The sequence below is a fragment of the Cololabis saira genome, chromosome 2 (genome assembly GCF_033807715.1).
Source record: "Cololabis saira isolate AMF1-May2022 chromosome 2, fColSai1.1, whole genome shotgun sequence".
Lineage (NCBI taxonomy): Eukaryota > Metazoa > Chordata > Actinopteri > Beloniformes > Belonidae > Cololabis > Cololabis saira.
The window spans coordinates 49148669-49176106 of NC_084588.1; the positions used below are offsets into that span (position 1 = coordinate 49148669).

General features: G+C 42.5%; 1 protein-coding gene across 1 annotated transcript in view; it reads left to right on the forward strand.

The window, feature by feature from the left end:
* The window catches only part of itfg1 (integrin alpha FG-GAP repeat containing 1), a 278570-nt gene that overhangs the window by 114342 nt on the left and 136790 nt on the right, over positions 1–27438 (forward strand). Inside the window, exon 10 of the mRNA XM_061746781.1 lies at positions 634–785. Within this exon, the coding sequence (XP_061602765.1) occupies positions 634–785 (152 nt within the window). The remainder of the gene's footprint in view (positions 1–633; positions 786–27438) is intronic.

The following is a 27438-nucleotide window of genomic DNA, read 5'->3' on the forward strand; positions in this document are numbered from 1 at the left end:
CTTCAGAGGACTCTTCACTGCTCCGTGTGCTTTTAACTAACTGCCCTGCTTCCTCAACAGTCTCATGTTTTCATTTCCATTTTTAACTTCACTTTGAGGAATAGTCTGGATTGTGAAAGTTGATTAATTTACCTGGTAATTCTATCTTGGACTGATTGGAAATCACATTGGCATTAGAAATTTCCTTGTTTATATTATTACCCATGATTGTTTTATCAACTTTGTTCCCCTGACTGTTTTTTACCCTACGGATTTATCTGACAAGACACCTTCCCTACTCTGCATATTGGATGGACTTACTGTACACTGGCTGGCCTCTCCCTCACACCCAGGAACTATAGTAACCCTTTATTACCGAGAACAATATCTGTTTTTTGGTTTTGTTTTTTCGATACACCATAATAGACCCCCTTCGGTGACCTGTATGTTCCGTGCTGTTTGATTTATGTCATGTTTTTTTCAGCACATAAAATTCTGTATTATAAAACTGAAAATAAAAAGTTAAAAAAAAAATTATTTACCTGGTAATTCATTACCTGATATGCAGGTTCAGGTGGAGTGTGTGTTACAGATCTGGTAGTTTTCAGCACTTTGCCAGTTTTATAGTTGTTTTCTTTTCTGTTTTCTTTACAGTGGGTTCCAGTCCTGTCAGATTTCAAGCAGAAAGAAACGCTGTGGGGTTTTGTACCGGGAAACATCACCCATCCGCTGGTGCTTCACCATGGAGACTATAACCTGGATGGATTCCCCGACGCCCTGGTCATCCTGCGCAACACCAGCGGCAGGTAGGAGGAACAACGACACCTGAGAGCCTTTGACTGCTGTTTTACTACTACTAGTACTGTCATTTGGCAGACGCTTTTATCCAAAGCGACTTACATTTTGTATTTTGTATTTATTTACTTATTTGACAGGGACAATGCAGTCAAACATAGATACAAGCTTGCAGCGGATGTGATGCATGTAGAGTTTATAGCTAGTGCTAATTCATATAGCTAATGCAAAAATCCATATACATCAATTAAAAAGACATTTACATGATATAAAACCTTCCCTCACTCACTCTCCAAAACAAATATACACACTATTAACAGATGAGTACAGTTTAGATTTTTCTTTAACCAGGTTTTAGTTTTGGTGATGAACATGTTAAACTAATTTCTGAAGGCAGTGAGTTCCAGAGTTTACAGCTCTGATAGGAGAAGGCTGACTGTCCTAAAGTTTTCCTGCAGAACGGGATTTTGCAATTGTGGTTTGAGGAGGTTCTGGTGACTCTGTTGCTGTTTTGTGTCTCAACAAATCGACAAAGAGAGAACTTTGTCTCAATAAGCTTGTCTTAAAAACTGCAGCATATATTCATATTGTTTTTGTCGAGCTCTTTCCGAGGTGTGATATGTTTAAAACGAAACCAGTCTTTACCTGACTGAGATTCACTCGTATATCTCATACTACATGTTCATCACTGTTTGCCCAGGTTTTAACCTGCCATTGTTCATGTTTATTGTTTATTGGATGGATCCATTAGCTGTCGCCTTGGCGACCACTAATCTTCCTGGGGTCCATAAAGTACATACAATATTACATAAATGATAACATCTAAGACATAAATACATACAGTCATACATTCCTAGCATAACTACACTTATATAATATATGATAATACACATACATGTACACACACACACACAAACACACACACACACACGCGCATCAGTTATATATGCACTATCATTATACTAATACACTATAATAGCACTAATAATACCATACATTAGTCAAATATTTTCAGTCACTGCTATCATTATAATAATTCTACTAATTTCAGTATCAATAATAAATTCCCAGTCATATGGTCTGCAGCATTAGGTGAGCCTTAAGGCGTTTTTTAAAAGTTGATTTGTTTTGTGAGCGAGATATGTGAGGAGGTAAAGAGTTCCAGGACATTATTGAACGATAGATAACTGAGTGTTTGAGTAGATTACTTCTAGAGTTGGAGGTATCAGGTATTTCTGGTGTCATGGTTATGTCTGTCTCTAGTATTTAGTCATTGGTTGAAGAAATATTCAGGTGTCTGATTTAATATGATGTTTCTAAAAAACATCAGGATGTTGTAGCTTAGGCCACGTTTCCAAAATTTACAAAAACTGATATTTCCCACTCTACATTTTGAAAAATACTATAATTTACACGAACCTGCATGAATACGCTGTTAAGGTGCAGCCAAACCTACAGGGGGCAGTGTAACGAGAAGATAAAGTCATGCTAGCCAATCAGAATCCTGGAAAAAAACATCAACAAATGACACGAGTAACTTCCAGTTACTTCCAAGATGAACGAGAGTCTTTCGTTTGGAGTGACAGAGAAGTGGAGGTACTTTTAAGTGTGACGTTAGAATATAAAACACAAGAATAAAATACAAGAAAATATTGACGGTGGCCAAACAAATTGTAAACACAGGTCACACTCATGACGCTGGTGACGTTTCTGTCTCATAATGTGACGTTCTGAAGCCTAAATGTTCCGTTTCCCTCCGTTTACAAGAAAACGTGAAGACGGAGTTTTTGCAAATCTCCACTTTGGCCGGAGTTTTCAGGAGTTTTCGTTTTAGTGTAAAGGAACGGCCAAAACGCATGAAAACACCACCGTTTTTGCTACGTGTAAACGGGGCCTTAGTTTAACTTCAACTGTGAACCAGCAAAGTCGGGAGCATATCAGCTATATTTGTTTAAGTAATAATCACTCGGGGGTCGTGTTCTGGGTCTGGAAGGATCCTAGTGACAACTTCTGTTGTAATAGACGCTATATAAATAAAACTGAAGTGAATTGTTGGTATCCAGAGATATGCAGGACAGAGTTGCAGACGAACCTCGTTTGCATGGTAGTTTGTTCCAGTTCCAGGGAATTAATCCTGCACATATCCTAGATGTTGTTATATAAATCCATATCCTCCCAGTTTTCATCAACGCGTACCTCATTTGTTAACCACATTTAACAATCCACATGTCGATGAGATTAAGTCGAGTGTAGTATTGCAAGGAACATGAAACAGAATAGATCGAAGCCTAATAAGTCAAGATGCATGCTTAAACGGCTTATGGAAACCTTTTTAGCTTTCAAAATTAGAAATATTGTCTCTCTTATTTTAATAGCATCCGATTTAGGTTGATTTTACTCAATAAATCACTGTGAAATCACTGTACTGGAAATGACAGTTTCTCATGTCGAAAACGTGTCTCAGTATTCTCGTTGACTGAGTTATATTCTCTGCTTGTTAGTTGAGCGTTAGTTGTCATTACTCGTGTTTTTGCAGTTTAATCTGACAGACTGATCATCGTGCCAGAGCTGAGTAAGGAAAGAATAATAAAATATAAACTTACAGTCATAAAAGAATGCAGGGAAGAGCATATTAGTGGAGATATCCATCATCTCCCCAGCCTCATAATATCTCACTTTAACAATACAATGAAAGTTCCGTCATAGTTAATTAAATTGCATTATCGGTAAATCTGAAATGATCAGTTAATTAACAGATTAGATATAAATTAAAGGGATCGCTGTACGGTTATTGACACTGAACGATGTCGTGGAACGTCTGGGTTTAATTTGAGCGCAGGCTCTAAACCGAGCCGTTTTCAAGCCCGTCCTCTAAAAACCAGCGGTCCTGTTTCTGAGACGAGCTTCCCCGGCTGGTTGTGTTTGTTCGGAGGCCCCTGTGAATTATTTGTCCTCAGAGATGGAGATAAGATAGCTGCTGGGTCAGGACGGCCGTCGCTCATGCATACTGATGTGCTGCATGTGTGGGAGAGCGTTTGTGTGATTGTAATGTTGGAAACATGTCGAGGTGGAGCTTCTCAAGAACGTTATCACCAAGAAATCCAGCTGAGATTAACTCTCTGGCAGAGCTGGGTAGAGTAGCCAAAAATTGTACTCAAGTAAAAGTACTGTTACTTCATAATAATATGACTCAAGTAGAAATAAAAAGTAGTCATCCAAATAATTACTTGAGTAAAAGTAAAAAGTACTTGATGAAAAAACTACTCAAGTACTGAGTAACTGTTGAGTAACGTCTGATTTATTTATTTAACACAACCATTCAAACAGACAAAAGTACAAAATAATCATCTTCAGGCAAATTAAATCAATAAAATAAATTAAAATAAATTAAAAAAAATTGTTTAAATTAAAATAATCTTAAAGTAAATTCAAGTATTTTAATAAATAATAAAATAAATAAAATAATAACAGAATAAAAAAATAAATTAAGCACAAGTAGCACAACATTTCTAGCCTTTGTACTTTTCTTTTTTAACCAGGCAGAACTAGAACAAGCCCATGAACTCATAGAAACTCTGTGTGTGTTTGAGTCTGTGTAAATGTGACAAAACATGCAAAAAAAAATTTTCCCAAAGAATCACTCAGTGATGTCATGAAATTGACGCGTACGTGGATAAAAGGGATAAAAGAAAAGTAACAGCTCAATGTAGCCTAATGTAGCGGAGTAAGAGTAAAAGTTTCTTCTTCACAAATCTACTCAAGTAAAAGTAAAAAGTATAGTGATTCAAAACTACTCCTAAAAGTACAAAATTTCCCCAAACTTACTCAAGTAAATGTAATGGAGTAAATGTAACTCGTTATTACCACCTCTGCTCTCTGGTAACTCTGATCTAAAGATTACTTTAGTCTCACCAGCTTAATGCAAACAAACTACAGCTTTTCTCATCTTCATTTTATTTCCTTCCCATATTTAGATTCTAATCCTGCGCTGGACCGTATACTGGATTATTGCATTAGTGTCAGACACAACGTTTACCATTTTTTTCTTAAGCATTTGAAGGCCGATGGGGAAGAGAAAGGAGGTGGATGTGGTGATTATAAAACTCAATTATGTGAAGGTTAAAAGAGCTTCCAACTTGGCAAAGAAAGTTCCTGCCAGGAGTGCAACTCGGTTATATTGTGGGACACATTTCAGAACAAACTCTGAGCAGAGGAAGTGACAGAAACTTGAACCGCCGTGAGGAAGTGAGGATGACCTTGAGCCAAGCTGTGATTGTTTCTTTTTTAATCTTTTCTCACTTGTGGATCCAAAAAGAATGTTTGGAAGTTAAAAGTTAAAATGTTTAGTGTTAGACTGCAGAGAATAAACAGTTTTTCATAGATCGTACCTTCAGTTGAGCAGCATTGGTTGTCAGTTCATTCATTCGTCCCTTACATGCACTTGCAGGCTAAAAGCAGGGTTTAAATGGAACCGTCGTGCTCTAATGGCCCAGCGGTAACAACTAAACACAGCGCTGCCCCCGATTTTAAAGATCTGATTAAGACTTTATTGTTGGATATACAGTCAATTTAGTCTTGGAAATACCTGATGCTTTTGCACCGATCAGGAAGTGGTCGTCCATCTCTGGTTTATCATATAACTTTATACATCTCTGGTTTATCAAGTAAAACCTTATTCATCTTTGGTTTATTAAGTAGCATTATCCATCTCTGGTTTATCATATAACATTATCCATCTCTGGTTTATCATATAACTTTATACATCTCTGGTTAACAAGTAAATATTATCCATCTCTGGTTTATCAATAAAACATTATCCATCTCTGGTTAACAAGTAAATATTATTCATCTCTGGTTTAATCAGGTAAACATTATCCATCTCTCTTTCGGACTAACTTGGGGAAAAAAGCTTTTAGTTTCTCTGCACCCTCTGCGTGGAATATCCTCCAACTTGAACTGAAAATGCCTGAACTTGTTTCATTTGAAGCCTTTCGCTCACTTCTTAAAAACCGACAACAAGAATCCTTTCGGCAGTGCCTGTGTTTTTAAATTTTAAATTATTTCTGAAGTTGTTGTTTTTTACATATTTTTGAATTCACCACTATTAACTTTATTTGCTAAACAGTTTGCACTCTCATTTTAATGTTTATTACGTGATTGCTGTTATTTGTGTGTGGACGTGTGCTGCTGCTTCCTTGGCCAGGTCACCCTTGGAAAAGAGGTATTGACCTCAATGGGTCTTTTTATCTGGTTAAATAAAGGTGAAATAAAACAATCTCTGGTTTATTAAGTAAACATTATCCTGGTTTATCAAGTAAACATTATCCATCTCTGGTTTATTAAGTAAAACATTATCCATCTCTGGTTTATTAAGTAACATTATCCATACGCAGTCTCACTTTTATGAAATGTTTAATCCACGTTTAATGCATCTTCCTGCAGGAGATTTGCATCTCCATTAAATTTCGTCTCTATGAGAACAGTTTGGGGTTTTATATGAAAATACATCTTTATTTCCCTTGCTCTGTTGTAGAGAGAGGCCTTTCTTGTTTTCCTGAGTCTTTCTTGTTTCCCTGAGTGTCTCTTGTTTTTCCCGCTCTGCAGGAGCAGCAGCAGGCCGTCCCGCCGCCGGCTTTGCTTTATCTTTCATTCTCTTCCACCACAATCTCTCAGCTAAGCAAATATCAGTATTTTTTGATTGCTGATCTATTTTAACTTCCACTCCCCTCTTTGTCTTTCACCCCTCGCTGTCTCTCCTCCTTTTGGTCATCAAACTAGTTATTTATAGCTGCTTTTCACATAAAAGTGCTGCCATTCTCCATCACTTCACCTCCCGGAGAAATGGATGCTCATTTCATCGCTCGGATGAGATGGTGTGAGATTAAAGTAATCTGCCAGAATCATGGTGGAAGTGAGCAGATGGAGCCGGCAGAAGGCATAAATACACAGTTGGAAGGTTGTTCAAGGAAGCAGGAGGGCACTTTCTTTTATTTTCCTCTGACAAAAACATTCATTTGTTTTTTATTTCCTTAGAAGAAAATATCTATTCTTTTTATTTATTTGCAGTCTGGTTTTTAGTGTTGACGAGACATTGCAGTCACTCCCAGGCTGTACGGGGAGTTATCTTTTAGAGGGATCTCAGCGTACAGTAGGACTGTGTTGAAAAGATCGATTTTCCGGTTCTAAATCGATTCTCATATTAATTCCTAAGAATCGATTTGTGTGTCTAAAGATCTAATTTTTTATTTATTTTTTTTTCATCATTACAACTTTTGGTATTTTTTTGTTTATGCCCAAAAAAGGAATGTTTTGTTGTACACGAGAAGAACTGGTGCCATGTTTTTGCCTTTTAAATATGTTTAAAGGTTGCATAAATTGTCTATATTTCATTACTTTATATTAAGGCTGTGCGATTAATCGATTTTAAATCTAAATCGGATTTATTAATCACAATCGATGTTAAAAAAAGGAAAATCGGAAAATCGATTTTCCTTTTTTGCAGCTGGCTGCATTACAGACAGAGCTCGTCTAGTCATCTTTGTTTGGTCAAGAAAATTGTAAATGTTGTCACTTTACTAAACTCAAGGAGGGTTTACAGTATCTTTCAATTGCACTAAAAATAAAAATAAAATATTTGAAACAATTTATTCCATTGTCTTTCGTAGTTTTACCAAAAAAATTGAAATCGAAAATCGGGTTTTCAGAGAAAAAAATTGGGATTTTATTTTTGTCCAAAAACGCCCAGCCCTACTTTATATACTGTCTTGGGGTTACATTTGCATAAAACAGAATGTGGGAAAACTGAAAACCATACGACCCTGGATCTGTTGGTAATTCTGCCCCACGATGTTTCTGCAAAGCATTCTGGGAGGTGATTGGTCCTTACAGCATCATTAGCTGCCAATATTTGCTGTTGAATCTCAATATAATACCAGTATTAATATGTTGCAGAACTACACAGTCATATAATTCATGCAACAGCTCAAAAAACTGTTTTAATAACACTAACCCAAATCCGTATCGGAATCGAATCGAATCTTGATGATCGATTCTGAATCTTAAGAATCGGAATCAATTCTTGACATTTGAATCGATCCCCAGCATACACTACATGCGTCGCCCTCAGTCTCTCCCTCGGCCTGGAAACGATGACGGCTCTGTGTCACTCAAACTCCTCCAGACGTTTACAGACAAACAGAGCTGTCAGTTTATCTCCCGGACCGTGTTCAGGTACACGACTCCCCGTATCTCAACCCCAGGCCTCGCCGTCGACGGAGCTAAATATAATAAGTGTTGCATGAACACGTGAATCCCAACGGAGGACTTTTTCAGTCGGTTTTCCAGGGTCTTGTTTTGGGGTTTTTATGTTTTGTACAAAATAAGTAGCAACATGCCGACGTCTCTGTCAGGCCGTCAGTCTTTTCCCTGAGTTCAGCATCAGAATCTGCATCTACGGTGTACTGAACCTATTCTGGTCTGTCCGTCTGTCTGCCAAAGCGTTTATGGTCTGTCACGTATCCATGTTCACGTCGTGTTTTATTTATCAGCAGCTCCAGAAGTCGTCAGTCCTCCGGGTCCAAGTTATATCCAGGTCACAAAGTAGACAATGACTGTCTCTCTCTGGGATTTGTTTCTCACACTCACACTCACACACTCACACACACACTCTCACACACTCACACAGATGAAAATCAGAAGGAAGATGTCGTTCCCTGCTGAAAGCAGCTGCCGTGAATGTTTGAGTGTCTGCAGAGGAGCATTCTGGGAGTTAAATGAAGTGCAGTTACACAGACGCTACCAAGGACTGTAAAGGAAATGTAATATGAAAGTAAAGTAGCGGCTGTTTCCTGCTTCGTATCTTTATCGTCCTGGTCTGAAGAACTTCCCACATAATATGTGATGAGAGCGTTTATTCTAGGCGTTAAAGGACGAGAGATTCTACAGAACATCCAGCACTTATGTCGGCTACCAGGGCCTCGTCATTTAACTTCCATCGTAGCTTTAGACGGAGGATAAAAGCGGCTCGTAGGAATGATTCTTGTGTATTTCCTTTTCCTGTTACCAATCGAGCTCCTTGCAAATAACGAGCGTGGCTTCTATATCCTGGCCGCACGTCATTTAGTCCTCGGATGTTGCTTCTGCTTGTCCTTTTTAACCCCCTCCACCACTGATCTCTGCAACGTTGACCAGATTCACCCGGCAGGGGAATGTAGTTGAACATATTTAAGTGTTGTGATGCAGTTATTAACATCGTATTCCTCATCAAGTACATCCTCATCCTCCAGCCTCAAAACACCACATTTATACTCCTTTTTTTATCACACTCACTACAATTTATTAGGGCTGGGTATCGATTCAAATGTCAAGAATCGATTTGATTCCAATCCTTAAGATTCAGAATCAATTATCACGCTTTAATTCGATCTGATTCGGATATCAATTTATATCAATTGGGGTGTGGTAGCCTAGTGGTTGCAGAAGTGGACTGGAGTCTGGAGGACCAGGTTCAAGCCCCCAGAATGCAACCCAGGTCAACCACCCTGGGCCCCTGAGCAAGGCACTCAACCCCAACCGCTCCCCGGGGGCCGTTTATATGGCAGCCCACTGCTCTCTAGTCTAATTAGAGATGGGTTAAATGCAGAGAAACAAATTCCACCAGCCTGGCTGTGTGGTCATTAATAAATAAATTTAAAAAAAATTTGGGTTAGTGTTATTAAAACTGTTTTTTGAGCTGTTGCATGAATTATATGACTGTAATTATGCAAAATATTACTAATAGTATTATATTGAGATTCAACAGCAAGTATTGCAGCTAATGATGCTGTAAGGACCAATCAGCTCCCAGAATGCTGATAGAACTGCTTTCAGAAACATCGTGGGGCAGAATTACCAAACAGATCCAGGGAGGAAACAGAGACGGATGAAATCGCTTTTAGTTTTTCCCATTTATGTGAATTTGGTTTTTAGCATTTTATGCAAATGTAACCCGAAGACGTTATATAAAGCAAAGAAATATAGACAATTTATTTATATAACTGAAAACTTTAATATTTTCATACATTTAACCATATTTAAAGGCAAAAACATGGTACCAGTCATTCCTTTTTGGGGCATAAACAAAAAAATACCAAAAGTTGTAATGGAATGATGAAAAAAAATCGATCTTTAGACATACGAATCGATTTTTAGGAATTAGTATGAGAATTGATTTAGAATCAGAAAATCGATCTTTTCAACACAAGCCTACAATTTATATAATTTGAGTCTTTAATTTCCAATTTTCTCCTAAAAAAAACCCCAAAACTGTGAAGCAGTGGCACATCAGTCATCATTCAAACCTCTTTACATTAGTTGGTTGTAGTTCTGGACAAGAAGGTGTTGCAGTTTACTGTTAACATCAAATCCTTTAAACACGAGACAAATGTAAAGTTTTCTGTAGAAACTGCCTGGAAAATGTGGGGTAATTAAATACTGGCATGAGTTGATAAAGGAGTTTATCATCATCATCGAGCAGAAACTTCAGTATGTCGAACACAATCATCATAAATGAGGGCCGTCAGTGACGAGGAGTGATGAGGAAGCTAATGAGTCCAACAGGACAAGATAAAATGGATTTTCTGATGTTTTTTGTTGTTGTTTTTTATTTTTAAACCTTCAAAGTAACATAACTGCTGCCTCATAACGACCTCTCAAATATAATTTTGATGAGTGGTTTATTGCTGGGTTACAGAAAAAGGATTAAACGAAGATCAATCTTCTTTTTGGTGCTCTTATTTTACAATTTTGTGGAAAAAGCTTCTTTCTTCTTTATTTTTCTCTGAAAACCACACGATGATCAGGTACAGGGAGTTCAAGAATAGCTATTGATCCGCTTTAATGCTCTGCCTGCAGCTACGTGAGGAGATGCACACTTTCTGTTCCTGCAAAAACACGTTTAGGCTTTTTTTCTTCATGTTTCATTAAATATTTTTCAGCAAACTAAAAGAACTCTTTAAACATTCACATTTCATTGCTATAAACCTAAGCTTTAGCACTATTTGGTGTTTTTATGCACGTGTTTGGGTAATTATCCTGGTGGAGACCGAACCATCCGACGCTGAGCAGCACATTTGTCTCTGTTCAGTAAACTGATATAACTTCTGTTAGTTATTTCAGTGAGAAATGTGGGATGTTCTTGCTTTAATACTCACCGTGCTACATAACAGCAAACTCTTACTGAAAATTACTATAAGTTACCTGCGTACCGCCCTACGGTGCTATGGAGCAATAACCTTTAGAGTCCTGGAGAGCTATTTTAGTGTCCTGCAAAACAAAACAAAGAAAAATGACTTAACTTTAGAGGATTTGGAGGATTGAAGCAGGTCAATAACTAGTCTTACATTGATTTCTGCTGAACACCTGGTACTTATTTATAGAGGGTCTGCATTGACGTCACTTTCCCACTGGACCAGCCCCGTTACTCGCACAGTGGCAAAAATGGCTGCAACTAGTGGAGAAGACGGGATAACAGCCGATTATGGGCTTAAATTAGCGTCAGTTGGACTTGACAGTGACCCGTACAGTTACCCCAAGAACCAGTGGTCCATGGACATTAATATTTGGCCATGAATCCAGTTTCCTGATATTTATATGTACTTAATTTCTACGCCGGGGAAATACACGAAGCAAAGCTTGAAGGCGTACAAAAGTCTTGACGCTTGGTCCGACTTCAAGGCAGGATTTGTTGGCGAAATTAAAGTGATGAGGACACCGAACTTTATGATTTGACCGTTTAACGTTAGCTACGGAAATCCACGTTTCGGTGCCTGGAATCCAGTTGTTTCTGCGAATTGCAGCGATCCATTTGTCTCTCTTAAGCTTATTTTTTGGCAGTCTGTAAAACGATAACACCGATTTCCTGCTAAATCTATGAGTACATTCGATCGCACAACAGCTCTTTCCCATTTTAGATGTTTTCCAGTTGCTCAAACTGAAAGTTCACGCTGCCACTCAGTCTTTCTGACACTCAGTCTTTCTGCCACTCAGTCTTTCTGCCACTCAGTGGGCGAAACCCGCTGTGAAGTCGCATCTGTGACGTCATGCACATTCCCTCTATACCCGTCAACATGAATGTTGGGAATAACATCCATTACAGGTCGTGACTCGTGTGTGTGAGATATAGGATGGTATTTTTCAGCCATCGGCCTTCAAACAAAAGGATTATCCTCAGCTGTAATCATATTTTTCCTACTTTGCACTATGCGCTGATTAAAGAGCAGCATTAAAGTGTGATCTGCCTCCAGAGAGTCGGACGTAATTGAATGTCTGTGCACATCGCGAGCGTGTTGCACATTGTCTTGTGTTTCTCCGGAGGCAGCCGTCGGAGCTGAGGCTTTCCCCGACCCGGGGTCTTCATTATTCACACTAAACTTTAATCTGGGGAGATCAACGCGGGCCAGATTTGAGCGATAGATTACAGCAGGACAAAGCGCATCGCTGCAGTCTCAGGCTCGAGGAGAGGAAACACGTTTTAGGTCTTACAGCGATGCTGCTCAGTTTCTCTCACGAGAGATACAATCCTTTCTGTCTTTCTTGATTTGACAATAGACAAAAAAAAGACGATACCAGTCTTTTCCCAGCATGCATCTGCTGGTTTTCAAGCAACATGTAAGCTCTGCAACTAACATGTCTTGTCTCTTATCAGCTAAATAATTAAAAGTAATTACTAATGTATGATGTTTCTACTTTCTGAGTTTTTGATCACTATTGTTGAGCCCAGTAATGGGGGGGGGGCATACAGACATATACCTACACACACACACACACACACACACACACACACACACACACACACACACACACACACACACACACACATACATACACATACATACATACACATAGCCACATAGATATACACACACACACACACACACACACACACATTCACGTACACACACATACATACATTCATACATGCATACATACACACACATAGCCACACATATACATACACATAGCCATACATACATATACACGCTCACTGACACACACATACAGCCACTCAGACATATACACACACACACACACACACACACACACACACACACACACACACACACACATACACACACACATAACCACACAGACATATACATACACACACACACACACATACACAGACACACACATAACCATACATACATACACACACACACACACACACACACACACACATACATACATACACACACACACACAGCCACACAGACATATACATACATACACACACACACACACACACACACACATACATACACAGACACACACATAACCATACAGACATATACATACACACACACACACACACACAGACATACACACACGCATGATCATATACATACACACACACACACACACATAGACATACACATTGACTTGTTCACCTGCATGCTTGCTCTGTAGTTTTTGGGGTTAGTTAGCGGTAGCTTAGCTTAGACTGTGATTGGATCTCGAGATTTGGGTCGATTGCTGCTCGTGTTTTGGTCGGCTCCGTGTCGGTTTCGTGTTTCGTTTGTGGTTTTTGTTGCAGATCTCCGGTGCTCGACGTGTGTTCTTGCTTCCTGGGTTAGAAGCGGATGTCACCCCCCCCCCAAAAAAAAACAAAAAAAACACTGGGTTTGTATGTGTATATATATGTATGTGTATGCGTATATATGTATATATATATATTAAATATAGTAACAATGCACATATATATATATGCCTTAGGTTTTTACCAGCATGGTATCAACCATTAATATGTGTGCAGACAAGGTAAAAAAAAGTGTGATCTGCCTCCAGAGAGTCGGACGTAATTGAATGTCTGTGCACATCGCGAGCGTGTTGCACATTGTCTTGTGTTTCTCCGGAGGCAGCAGTCGGAGCCGAGGCTTTCCCGACCCGGGGTCTTCATTATTCACACTAAACTTTAATCTGGGGAGATGAACGCGGGCCAGATTTGAGCGATAGATTACAGCAGGGCAAAGCGCATCGCTGCAGTCTCAGGCTCGAGGAGAGGAAACACGTTTTAGGTCTTACGGCGATGCTGCTCAGTTTCTCTCACTAGAGAGATACGATTGTTCCTGTCTTTCTTGATTTGACAATAGACAAAAAAAAGTCGATACGAGTCTTTTCCCAGCATGCAACTGCTGGTTTTCAAGCAACATGTAAGCTCTGCAACTAACATGTCTTGTCTCTTATCAGCTAAATAATTAAAAGTAATTACTAATGCATGATGTTTCTACTTTCTGAGTTTTTGATCATTATTGTTGAGCCTAGTAATGGGGGGGGGGGGCATTTATTGATGCTGTTCACTTGTACTGTTGCATGTAAGTAGATGTACTGCTGTTTTGTTTTTGTTGTTGTTTTCTTCTTCTTGAGGCGCTGTGGGACGGTGAGCCTCGTCTCCAAATCCATCGTCTCGTCTGCTTGTGCCAGCACTCAGAGGCCCAGTAAAGTACAAATAAATGTGTTTCTTGGTTTATTTAAAATGTTATAATAACCAACCTCCAGATAGGAAATATAAAGTTATGAGATTAGGTTTCAGAATGACAGGAAGCTGAACAGTATTCTCTCATCTTGGATGTCGGGGGTCCACTGAGGGCGATGATTGACAGGTCCACTGCACACAAGCGTTTTCATCTTGTCACGTGGAAGCGTGCACTTTGATACAGGGTTTTAACGATGCAATTTTGATGTAATGTTTCAATACACAACTTTTAACCTTATTCATCCATCCATTCATCCATCATCCATCCATCCATCCATCCATCCATCCGTTCATCCTTTTCCACCGCTTATCCGTTACTGGGTCACGGGGGCAGCAGCCTCAACAGAGATGCCCAGACTTCCTTCACCCCAGACACTTCCTCCAGCTCTTCCAGGGGAGTCCGATACGTTCCCAGGCCAGCCGAGAGACATAGTCTCTCCAGCGTGTCCTGGGTCTCCCCTGGGGTCTCCTCCCGGAGGGACATGCCTGGAACACCTCCCTAGGGAGGAGGGACATGCCTGGAACACCTCCCTAGGGAGGAGGGACATGCCTGGAACACCTCCCTAGGGAGGAGGGACATGCCTGGAACACCTCCCTAGGGAGGAGGGACATGCCTGGAACACCTCCCTAGGGAGGCGTCCAGGAGGATCCGGTACAGATGTCCAAGCCACCTCAGCTGACTCCTCTCAATGTGAAGGAGCAGCGGCTCGACTCCGAGCTCCTCCCAGGTGACCGAACTCCTCACCCTATCTCTAAGGGAGCGTCCAGCCACCCTGCGGAGGAAACTCATCTCTAAGGGAGCGTCCAGCCACCCTGCGGAGGAATCTCATCTCGGCCGCTTGTTTCTGCGATCTTGTCCTTTCGGTCACTACCCAAAGTTCATGACCATAGGTGAGGGTAGGGGCGTAGATTGACCGGTAAATCGAGAGCTTCGCCTTTCGACTCAGCTCCCTCTTCACCACGACGGTCCAGTACATCGGCCACATAACTGCGGACGCTGCACTGATCCGTCTGTCAATCTCACGCTCCATCATTCCCTCACTCGTGAACAAGACCCCGAGATACTTGAACTCCTCCACCTGAGGCAGGACTTCTCCACCCACCCGGAGAAGGAACACCACCCTTTCCCGGTGGAGAACCATGGCCTCGGTTTTGGAGGTGCTGATTCTCATCCCTGCCACGACGCACTCGTCCTCAAACTGCCCGAAAGCAAGCTGAAGATCTCGGTCCGATGAAGCCAACAGGACAACATCATCTGCATAAAGCAGAGATGAAATCCTGAGGTTCCCAAACCGGATCCCTACGCCTAGAAATCCCATCCATAAAAATTATGAACAGGACCGGTGACAAAGAGCAGCCCTGCCGGAGTCCAACATGCACCGGGAACAAGTTATTGAGATATGTGATCCGGGATAAATCTAACAATAATAATAATAATAATACAGTTTATGTATTTAAGGCAACTTTCAGGGCACTCAAGGTCACCTTAACAGCGTTAAATATCGATTAAAAGAGCAAAAAAGGACAACAATATAACAAAACTAGACAAAATTCCCGGGAAATTTTGAAGTGCCACGGACTACTGCCGGATGATCGCGGGATGCACCCATGAAGGTCAAGGACTCGATACTTGGTCATTTGACACCACCCATGACTCTCTATGTCAAACCATTCAAAAGATATTGGACTATAACGTATCGGCCAATCAGAAGAAGGGGCGGGGCTAATTTGCACCAATGAGGGTCAGGGACTCCATACTTAGTCATTTGACACCACCCATGTCTCTGTATGTCAAACCGTTCAAAAGATATTGGACTTTAACGTATCAGCCAATCAGAAGAAGGGGCGTGGCTAATTTGCACCAATGAGGGTCAGGGACTCCATACTTAGTCATTTGACACCACCCATGTCTCTGTATGTCAAACCATTCAAAAGATATTGGACTTTAACGTATCAGCCAATCAGAAGAAGGGGCGGGGCTAATTTGCACCAATGAGGGTCAGGGACTCCATACTTAGTCATTTGACACCACCCATGTCTCTGTATGTCAAACCATTCAAAAGATATTGGACTTCAACGTATCAGCCAATCAGAAGAAGGGGCGTGGCTAATTTGCACCAATGAGGGTCAGGGACTCGATACTTAGTCATTTGACACCACCCATGTCTCTGTATGTTAAACCATTCAAAAGATATTGGACTTTAACGTATCAGCCAATCAGAAGAAGGGGCGTGGCTAATTTGCACCAATGAGGGTCAGGGACTCCATACTTAGTCATTTGACACCACCCATAAATCTGTATGTCAAACCATTCAAAAGATATTGGACTTTAACGTATCAGCCAATCAGAAGAAGGGGTGGGGCTAATGTGCATTCCCTGGGTCATGTGACCAGTTCTGGGTCACATGACCCGGAAGTGTATACTGTATTATACTGTATATACTGTGGATGGATGGATGGATGATGGATGGATGATGGATGGATGGATGATGGATGGATGATGGATGGATGATGGATGGATGGATGATGGATGGATGATGGATGGATGGATGGATGGATGGATGGATGGATGATGGATGTATGGATGATGGATGGATGGATGATGGATGGATGATGGATGGATGGATGATGGATGGATGATGGATGGATGATGGATGGATGGATGGATGATGGATGGATGGATGATGGATGGATGGATGGATGATGGATGGATGATGGATGGATGGATGATGGATGATGGATGATGGATGGATGGATGATGGATGGATGGATGATGGATGGATGATGGATGGATGGATGGAGGGATGGATGGATGATGGATGGATGATGGATGGATGGATGATGGATGGATGGATGATGGATGGATGATGGATGGATGGATGGATGATGGATGGATGATGGATGGATGGATGATGGATGGATGATGGATGGATGATGGATGGATGGATGATTGATGGATGATGGATGGATGATGGATGGATGGATGGATGATGGATGGATGGATGGATGATGGATGGATGGATGATTGATGGATGGATGGATGGATGGATGGATGGATGATTGATGGATGATGGATGGATGATGGATGGATGATGGATGGATGGATGGATGATGGATGATGGATGGATGATGGATGGATGGATGGATGATGGATGGATGGATGGATGGATGATGGATGGATGATGGATGGATGATGGATGGATGGATGATGGATGGATGATGGATGGATGATGGATTGATGGATGATTGATGGATGATGGATGGATGATGGATGGATGATGGATGGATGGATGGATGATGGATGGATGGATGGATGGATGGATGGATGGATGGATGGATGGATGGATGATGGATGGAGGGATGGATGGATGGATGGATGATGGATGGATGATGGATGGATGGATGGATGATTGATGGATGATGGATGGATGATGGATGGATGATGGATGGATGGATGATGGATGGATGGATGGATGGATGATGGATGGATGATGGATGGATGATTGATGGATGATGGATGGATGATTGATGGATGTATGGATGATGGATGGATGATGGATGGATGATGGATGGATGATGGATGGATGATGGATGGATGGATGATGGATGGATGGATGATGGATGGATGGATGGATGGATGGATGATGGATGGATGATTGATGGATGATGGATGGATGATTGATGGATGTATGGATGATGGATGGATGATGGATGGATGATGGATGGATGGATGGAGGGATGGATGGATGGATGGATGATGGATGGATGGATGATGGATGGATGGATGGATGGATGATGGATGGATGATGGATGGATGATGGATGGATGGATGATGGATGGATGATGGATGGATGATGGATGGATGATTGATGGATGTATGGATGGATGATGGATGGATGATGGATGGATGGAGGGATGGATGGATGGATGGATGGATGGATGGATGATGGATGATGGATGGATGGATGATGGAGGGATGATGGATGGAGGGATGATGGATGGATGGAGGGATGGATGGATGGATGATGGATGGTAGAGGAGGATGATGAAGGTAGAGGATGGTGAAGGTAGAGGATGATGAAGGTAGAGGAGGATGATGAAGGTAGAGGATGATGAAGGTAGAGGATGATGAAGGTAGATGATGATGAAGGTAGAGGATGATGAAGGTCAGGGTTCAGATTTCTCCATTTTCCAGGTTATATTATATTAAGTCTGTACTGACTGAGTCATGTGAACAGTCCTGGGTCACATGACCCAGAAGCCTGCGGGGGGGATGAGTCATCAGAACAGAGAAGCTTCTAGAAACTTCAGAAGCTTACTAGTATATATACAGAGGTAATGAATCAGCTATATTTTCGGTTGTGACAAACCTCAAATCACTCCACTTTGTCATCAAACCGTAGCTCTTAGCAGAAAAATGAAAACATCGTGAGCGACGGAGAACCCAGCAGATTCCGGAAATGTTATTTTCATACAGATATCACTTATAATGTGTTAGTAACGGCAATTCGAAAACAAAAATGAGATTTTTTTGAAGAAAACTTCATTTAACATGGGACTCAATGGAGATCGAGACAGGATTTGGCGTGTCTGTTGGGCCCCCTGTTAAAATTTTGTGCACACCACGCCTGTCAAAGTCACATTATTTGAATCTCAACACCTATGTCTATATTCTGACCAAAAATTATCTGTCTACCTTTTACGGTTTGGCCGTGACCTCGAGTTACAAATAAGAAATCATGTTTTTTTTTCAGTCTAACTACACTCTAGCGAACTGACTCCCGTGCTCTAGATTTGAAAAAAAGTGATTTCCAGTCATCGCTTGAGCGCTCATATCTTGAAAAGTGTACATTTTAGGAAAAAACTGTTCCAGGTTCAGAGAGAGAAGAGAAGTTTTCCTCCGTTTTGAAGTTTGAATGACATTTCTACGTGCAAGTATGAGAACGATACGTGACTGAGAAAAAAGGTGAATTTGGAGTTTTTCCAACCTCCTCCCGCCCACAGTGTGAAATGCTGCCCCATTCACTTACATGGGAAAATCTCCCCATTAGTTTGGGAAATTTGGAAATGTTTTTGCACTTCGTGCAAAAACTATTTTGTCCATCACTCTGAAAATCTACAGGACTGTAGTTAAATTCAGGGCCTACAACTTTCTAATTTGGTTCAGAATTTTTTGAGTAACGGTGTGCGATTGGTGAGGCCCCAAAGTTCTCCCAATGCATTCCGGATGGGTTTTAGCGCGCACGTTTGTGCACGTTGCGCAAAAACGTGCACGCCAATCGCTTATAAAAGTCATAGCACACGATTCCCGATTAATTCGCACGTTTCTACGTTTTTATTTTTCGCGTTTTCGCAAAGCTGTAGGAGGAGTAGCGAACCGAAATCTGTCCGGAAGATGAATAATAATAATAACTAGACAAAATTCCCGGGAAATTTTGAAGTGCCACGGACTACTGCCGGATGATCGCGGGGCTTATTTGCACCCATGAAGGTCAAGGAATCGATACAGATTCCAATGACACCACCCATGACTCTCTATGTCAAACCATTCAAAAGTTATTACAGAAAATATGTAATAGGCTAATAGAACCGCTAACAAAACCGCTAACGGGACCGCTAACGGGATAGCTAACAGAACCGCTAACGGGACCGCTAACCGAGCCGCTAACGGGATTGCTAACCGAGCCGCTAACAACCGCTAACGAAACCGCTAACGGGACCGCTAACGGGACCGCTAACGGGATCGCTAACGGGATCGCTAACGGGACCGCTAACGGGACCGCTAACGGGATCGCTAACGGGATCGCTAACAGGACCGCTAACCGAGCCGCTAATGGGATCGCTAACGGGACCGCTAACAACCGCTAACGGAACCGCTAACGGGACCGCTAACAGAACCGCTAACAGAACCGCTAACGGGACCGCTAATGGGATTGCTAACGGGACCGCTAACGGGGTCGCTAACTTGACCGCTAACGGGACCGCTAACTTGACCGCTAACGGGACCGCTAACGGGACCGCTAACGGAATCGCTAACTGAACCGCTAACGGGACCGCTAACCGAGCCGCTAACGGGATCGCTAACGGGATCGCTAACAACCGCTAATGGGACAACTAACGGGATTGCTAACGGGGTCGCTAACGGGGTCGCTAACTTGACCGCTAACGGGACCGCTAACGGGACCGCTAACGGAACCTCTAACAGGATCGCTAACTGAACCGCTAACGGGATCGCTAAAGGGATCGCTAACGGGACCGCTAACGGGACCGCTAACCGAGCCGCTAACGGAATCGCTAACCGAGCCGCTAACAACCACTAACGGAACCGCTAACGGGACCGCTAATGGGACCGCTAATGGGACCGCTAATGGGACCGCTAATGGGATCGCTAACGGAACCGCTAACGGGACCGCTAACGGGACCGCTAACGGGACGGCTAACGGGATCGCTAACGGGATCGCTAACGGGATCGCTAACCGAGCCGCTAACGGAATCGCTAACCGAGCCGCTAACAACCGCTAACGGAACCGCTAACGGGACCGCTAATGGGACCGCTAATGGGATCGCTAATGGAACCGCTAACGGGACCGCTAACGGGACCGCTAACGGGATCGCTAACGGGATCGCTAACCGAGGCGCTAACGGAATCGCTAACCGAGCCGCTAACAACCGCTAACGGAACCGCTAACGGGACCGCTAATGGGATCGCTAATGGAACCGCTAACGGGACCGCTAACGGGACCGCTAACGGGATCGCTAACGGGATCGCTAATGGGACCGCTAACCGAGCCGCTAATGGGGTCGCTAACGGGACCGCTAACAACCGCTAACGGAACCGCTAACGGGACCGCTAACAGAACCGCTAACGGGACCGCTAACGGGACCGCTAACGGGATCGCTAACGGGATCGCTAACTGGACCGCTAACGGGATCGCTAACGGGACCGCTAACGGGATCGCTAACGGAATCGCTAACTGAACCGCTAACGGGACCGCTAACGGGACCGCTAACCGAGCCGCTAACGGGATCGCTAACCGAGCCGCTAACGGGATCGCTAACGGGATCGCTAACAACTGCTAACGGGACCGCTAACGGGATTGCTAACGGGACCGCTAACGGGGTCGCTAACTGGACCGCTAACGGGATCGCTAACTGGACCGCTAACGGGACCGCTAACGGGATCGCTAACAGGACCGCTAACAGAACCACTAACGGGACCGCTAACACCAACAACACTACCATCCCATAATAAACACCTACCATCCCATAATAACACTAACATCCCATAATAACACTAACATCCTATAAAAACACCTGCCATCCCATAATAACACTAACATCCTATAAAAACACCTGCCATCCCATAATAACACTAACATCCTATAAAAACACCTGACATCCCATAATAACACCTATCGTGTGTGTGTGTGTGTGTGTGTGTGTGTGTGTGTGTGTGTGTGTGTGTGTGTGTGTGTGTGTGTGTGTGTGTGTGTGTGTGTGTGTGTTCATCTAAGGTTAAAAGGTCAGGGTTCAGATTTCTTCCATTTCTCCATTTTCCAGGTTATATTACATGAAGTCTGTCATGTGACCAGTTCTGGGTCAGTCTAATCAGTACAGCTGAGCTGTGGTTGCTAGGGGCAACAAGAACCTGATACAGAGGGAGCGGGAATAACTCAGCTGGATTTTCGGTTGTGACAAACCTGAAATCACTCCACTTTGCGCTCAAACCGTAGCTCTTAGCAGAAAAACGAAAACATTTTGAGAAACGGAGAACCTACCAGATTATCTAAATGTTATTTTCATACAGATATTCCTTAAAATGTGTTAGTAACGGCAATTCGAAAACAAAAATGAGATTTTTTTTAAGAAAACTTCATTTAACATGGGAGTCAATGAAGAGCAAGACAGGAACTGGCGTGTCTGTTGGCTCCCCCGGTAAAATTTTGTGCACACCACGCCTGTCAAAGTCACATTTTATGAATCACAAAACCTATGTCTATATTCTGACCAAAAATTATCTGTCTACCTTTTACGGTTTGGCCGTGACCTCGAGTTACAAATAAGAAATCATGTTTTTTTTTCAGTGTAACTACACTCTAGCAAACTGACTCCCGTGCTCTAGATTTGAAAAAAAGTGATTTCCAGTCCTCGCTTGAGGGCTCATATCTTGAAAAGTGTACATTTTAGGAAAAAACAGTTTCGGGTTTGGAGAGAGAAGAGAAGTTTTCCTCCGTTTTGAAGTTTGAATGACGTTTCTACGTGCAAGTATGAGAAAGATACGTGACTCAGAAAAAAGGTGATTTTGTCTTTTTTCTCCCATCCGCTTTGAATGGCGCCATTGAAATACATGGGGAAATGAGTTCCCCATTAGTTTGGAAAATTGGAAATGTTTTTGCACTTCGTGCAAAAACTATTTGTGCCATCGCTCTGAAAATCCATAGGACTGTAGTTAAATTCAGGGCCTACAACTTTCTAAATCGGTTCAGAATTTTTCGAGCAACGGTGTGCGAGTGGTGAGGCCCCAAAGTTCTCGCAATGCGTTCCGGATGGGGCAAAAAGCGCACGTTTGTGCACGTTGCGCAAAAACGTGCACGCCAATCACTTATAAAAGTCATACCCATCGATTCCCGATTAAGGCGCACGTTTCTACGTTTTTACTTTTCGCGTTTTCTCAAAGCTGTGGGACTAGTTACGCGCCGAAGTTTTTACGGAAGAATATGGAATAAATAAATAATAAGCCTGAGCAATATTAAGAGTGCCTCGTGCTGCGCACGAGGCACTCCTCCTCCATTGCGAAGCTCAATGGAGGAGGAGTGCCACGTGGCGCAGCCGTGGCACTAACTAGACAAAATTCCCGGGAAATTTTGAAGTGCCACGGACTACTGCCGGATGATCGCGGGATGCACCCATGAAGGTCAAGGACTCGATACTTGGTCATTTGACACCACCCATGACTCTCTATGTCAAACCATTCAAAAGATATTGGACTATAACGTATCGGCCAATCAGAAGAAGGGGCGGGGCTAATTTGCACCAATGAGGGTCAGGGACTCCATACTTAGTCATTTGACACCACCCATGTCTCTGTATGTCAAACCGTTCAAAAGATATTGGACTTTAACGTATCAGCCAATCAGAAGAAGGGGCGTGGCTAATTTGCACCAATGAGGGTCACGGACTCGATACTTAGTCATTTGACACCACCCATGTCTCTGTATGTCAAACCATTCAAAAGATATTGGACTTTAACGTATCAGCCAATCAGAAGAAGGGGCGGGGCTAATTTGCACCAATGAGGGTCAGGGACTCCATACTTAGTCATTTGACACCACCCATGTCTCTGTATGTCAAACCATTCAAAAGATATTGGACTTCAACGTATCAGCCAATCAGAAGAAGGGGCGTGGCTAATTTGCACCAATGAGGGTCAGGGACTCGATACTTAGTCATTTGACACCACCCATGTCTCTGTATGTTAAACCATTCAAAAGATATTGGACTTTAACGTATCAGCCAATCAGAAGAAGGGGCGTGGCTAATTTGCACCAATGAGGGTCAGGGACTCCATACTTAGTCATTTGACACCACCCATAAATCTGTATGTCAAACCATTCAAAAGATATTGGACTTTAACGTATCAGCCAATCAGAAGAAGGGGTGGGGCTAATGTGCATTCCCTGGGTCATGTGACCAGTTCTGGGTCACATGACCCGGAAGTGTATACTGTATTATACTGTATATACTGTGGATGGATGGATGGATGGATGATGGATGGATGATGGATGGATGGATGATGGATGGATGATGGATGGATGATGGATGGATGGATGATGGATGGATGATGGATGGATGGATGGATGGATGGATGGATGATGGATGTATGGATGATGGATGGATGGATGATGGATGGATGATGGATGGATGGATGATGGATGGATGATGGATGGATGATGGATGGATGGATGGATGATGGATGGATGGATGATGGATGGATGGATGGATGATGGATGGATGATGGATGGATGGATGATGGATGATGGATGATGGATGGATGGATGATGGATGGATGGATGATGGATGGATGATGGATGGATGGATGGATGGAGGGATGGATGGATGATGGATGGATGATGGATGGATGATGGATGGATGGATGATGGATGGATGGATGATGGATGGATGATGGATGGATGGATGGATGATGGATGGATGATGGATGGATGGATGATGGATGGATGATGGATGGATGATGGATGGATGGATGATTGATGGATGATGGATGGATGATGGATGGATGGATGGATGATGGATGGATGGATGGATGATGGATGGATGGATGATTGATGGATGGATGGATGGATGGATGGATGATGGATGGATGGAGGGATGGATGGATGATGGATGGATGATGGATGGATGGATGGATGATTGATGGATGATGGATGGATGATGGATGGATGATGGATGGATGATGGATGGATGGATGATGGATGGATGGATGGATGGATGATGGATGGATGATGGATGGATGATTGATGGATGATGGATGGATGATTGATGGATGTATGGATGATGGATGGATGATGGATGGATGATGGATGGATGATGGATGGATGATGGATGGATGGATGATGGATGGATGGATGATGGATGGATGGATGGATGGATGGATGATGGATGGATGATTGATGGATGATGGATGGATGATTGATGGATGTATGGATGATGGATGGATGATGGATGGATGATGGATGGATGGATGGAGGGATGGATGGATGGATGGATGATGGATGGATGGATGATGGATGGATGGATGGATGGATGATGGATGGATGATGGATGGATGATGGATGGATGGATGATGGATGGATGATGGATGGATGATTGATGGATGATGGATGGATGATTGATGGATGTATGGATGATGGATGGATGATGGATGGATGATGGATGGATGATGGATGGATGGAGGGATGGATGGATGGATGGATGGATGGATGATGGATGATGGATGGATGGATGATGGAGGGATGATGGATGGAGGGATGATGGATGGATGGAGGGATGGATGGATGGATGATGGATGGTAGAGGAGGATGATGAAGGTAGAGGATGGTGAAGGTAGAGGATGATGAAGGTAGAGGAGGATGATGAAGGTAGAGGATGATGAAGGTAGAGGATGATGAAGGTAGATGATGATGAAGGTAGAGGATGATGAAGGTCAGGGTTCAGATTTCTCCATTTTCCAGGTTATATTATATTGAGTCTGTACTGACTGAGTCATGTGACCAGTCCTGGGTCACATGACCCAGAAGCCTGCGGGGGGGATGAGTCATCAGAACAGAGAAGCTTCTAGAAACTTCAGAAGCTTACTAGTATATATACAGAGGTAATGAATCAGCTATATTTTCGGTTGTGACAAACCTCAAATCACTCCACTTTGTCATCAAACCGTAGCTCTTAGCAGAAAAATGAAAACATCGTGAGCGACGGAGAACCCAGCAGATTCCGGAAATGTTATTTTCATACAGATATCACTTATAATGTGTTAGTAACGGCAATTCGAAAACAAAAATGAGATTTTTTTGAAGAAAACTTCATTTAACATGGGACTCAATGGAGATCGAGACAGGATTTGGCGTGTCTGTTGGGCCCCCTGTTAAAATTTTGTGCACACCACGCCTGTCAAAGTCACATTATTTGAATCTCAACACCTATGTCTATATTCTGACCAAAAATTATCTGTCTACCTTTTACGGTTTGGCCGTGACCTCGAGTTACAAATAAGAAATCATGTTTTTTTTTCAGTCTAACTACACTCTAGCGAACTGACTCCCGTGCTCTAGATTTGAAAAAAAGTGATTTCCAGTCATCGCTTGAGCGCTCATATCTTGAAAAGTGTACATTTTAGGAAAAAACTGTTCCAGGTTCAGAGAGAGAAGAGAAGTTTTCCTCCGTTTTGAAGTTTGAATGACATTTCTACGTGCAAGTATGAGAACGATACGTGACTGAGAAAAAAGGTGAATTTGGAGTTTTTCCAACCTCCTCCCGCCCACAGTGTGAAATGCTGCCCCATTCACTTACATGGGAAAATCTCCCCATTAGTTTGGGAAATTTGGAAATGTTTTTGCACTTCGTGCAAAAACTATTTTGTCCATCACTCTGAAAATCTACAGGACTGTAGTTAAATTCAGGGCCTACAACTTTCTAATTTGGTTCAGAATTTTTTGAGTAACGGTGTGCGATTGGTGAGGCCCCAAAGTTCTCCCAATGCATTCCGGATGGGTTTTAGCGCGCACGTTTGTGCACGTTGCGCAAAAACGTGCACGCCAATCGCTTATAAAAGTCATAGCACACGATTCCCGATTAATTCGCACGTTTCTACGTTTTTATTTTTCGCGTTTTCGCAAAGCTGTAGGAGGAGTAGCGAACCGAAATCTGTCCGGAAGATGAATAATAATAATAACTAGACAAAATTCCCGGGAAATTTTGAAGTGCCACGGACTACTGCCGGATGATCGCGGGATGCACCCATGAAGGTCAAGGACTCGATACTTTGTCATTTGACACCACCCATGACTCTCTATGTCAAACCATTCAAAAGATATTGGACTATAACGTATCGGCCAATCAGAAGAAGGGGCGTGGCTAATTTGCACCAATGAGGGTCAGGGACTCGATACTTAGTCATTTGACACCACCCATGTCTCTGTATGTCAAACCATTCAAAAGATATTGGACTTAACGTATCAGCCAATCAGAAGAAGGGGCGTGGCTAATTTGCACCAATGAGGGTCAGGGACTCGATACTTAGTCATTTGACACCACCCATGTCTCTGTATGTTAAACCATTCAAAAGATATTGGACTATAACGTATCGGCCAATCAGAAGAAGGGGCGTGGCTAATTTGCACCAATGAGGGTCAGGGACTCGATACTTAGTCATTTGACACCACCCATGTCTCTGTATGTCAAACCATTCAAAAGATATTGGACTTTAACGTATCGGCCAATCAGAAGAAGGGGCGGGGCTAATTTGCACCAATGAGGGTCAGGGACTCGATACTTAGTCATTTGACACCACCCATGTCTCTGTATGTCAAACCATTCAAAAGATATTGGACTATAACGTATCGGCCAATCAGAAGAAGGGG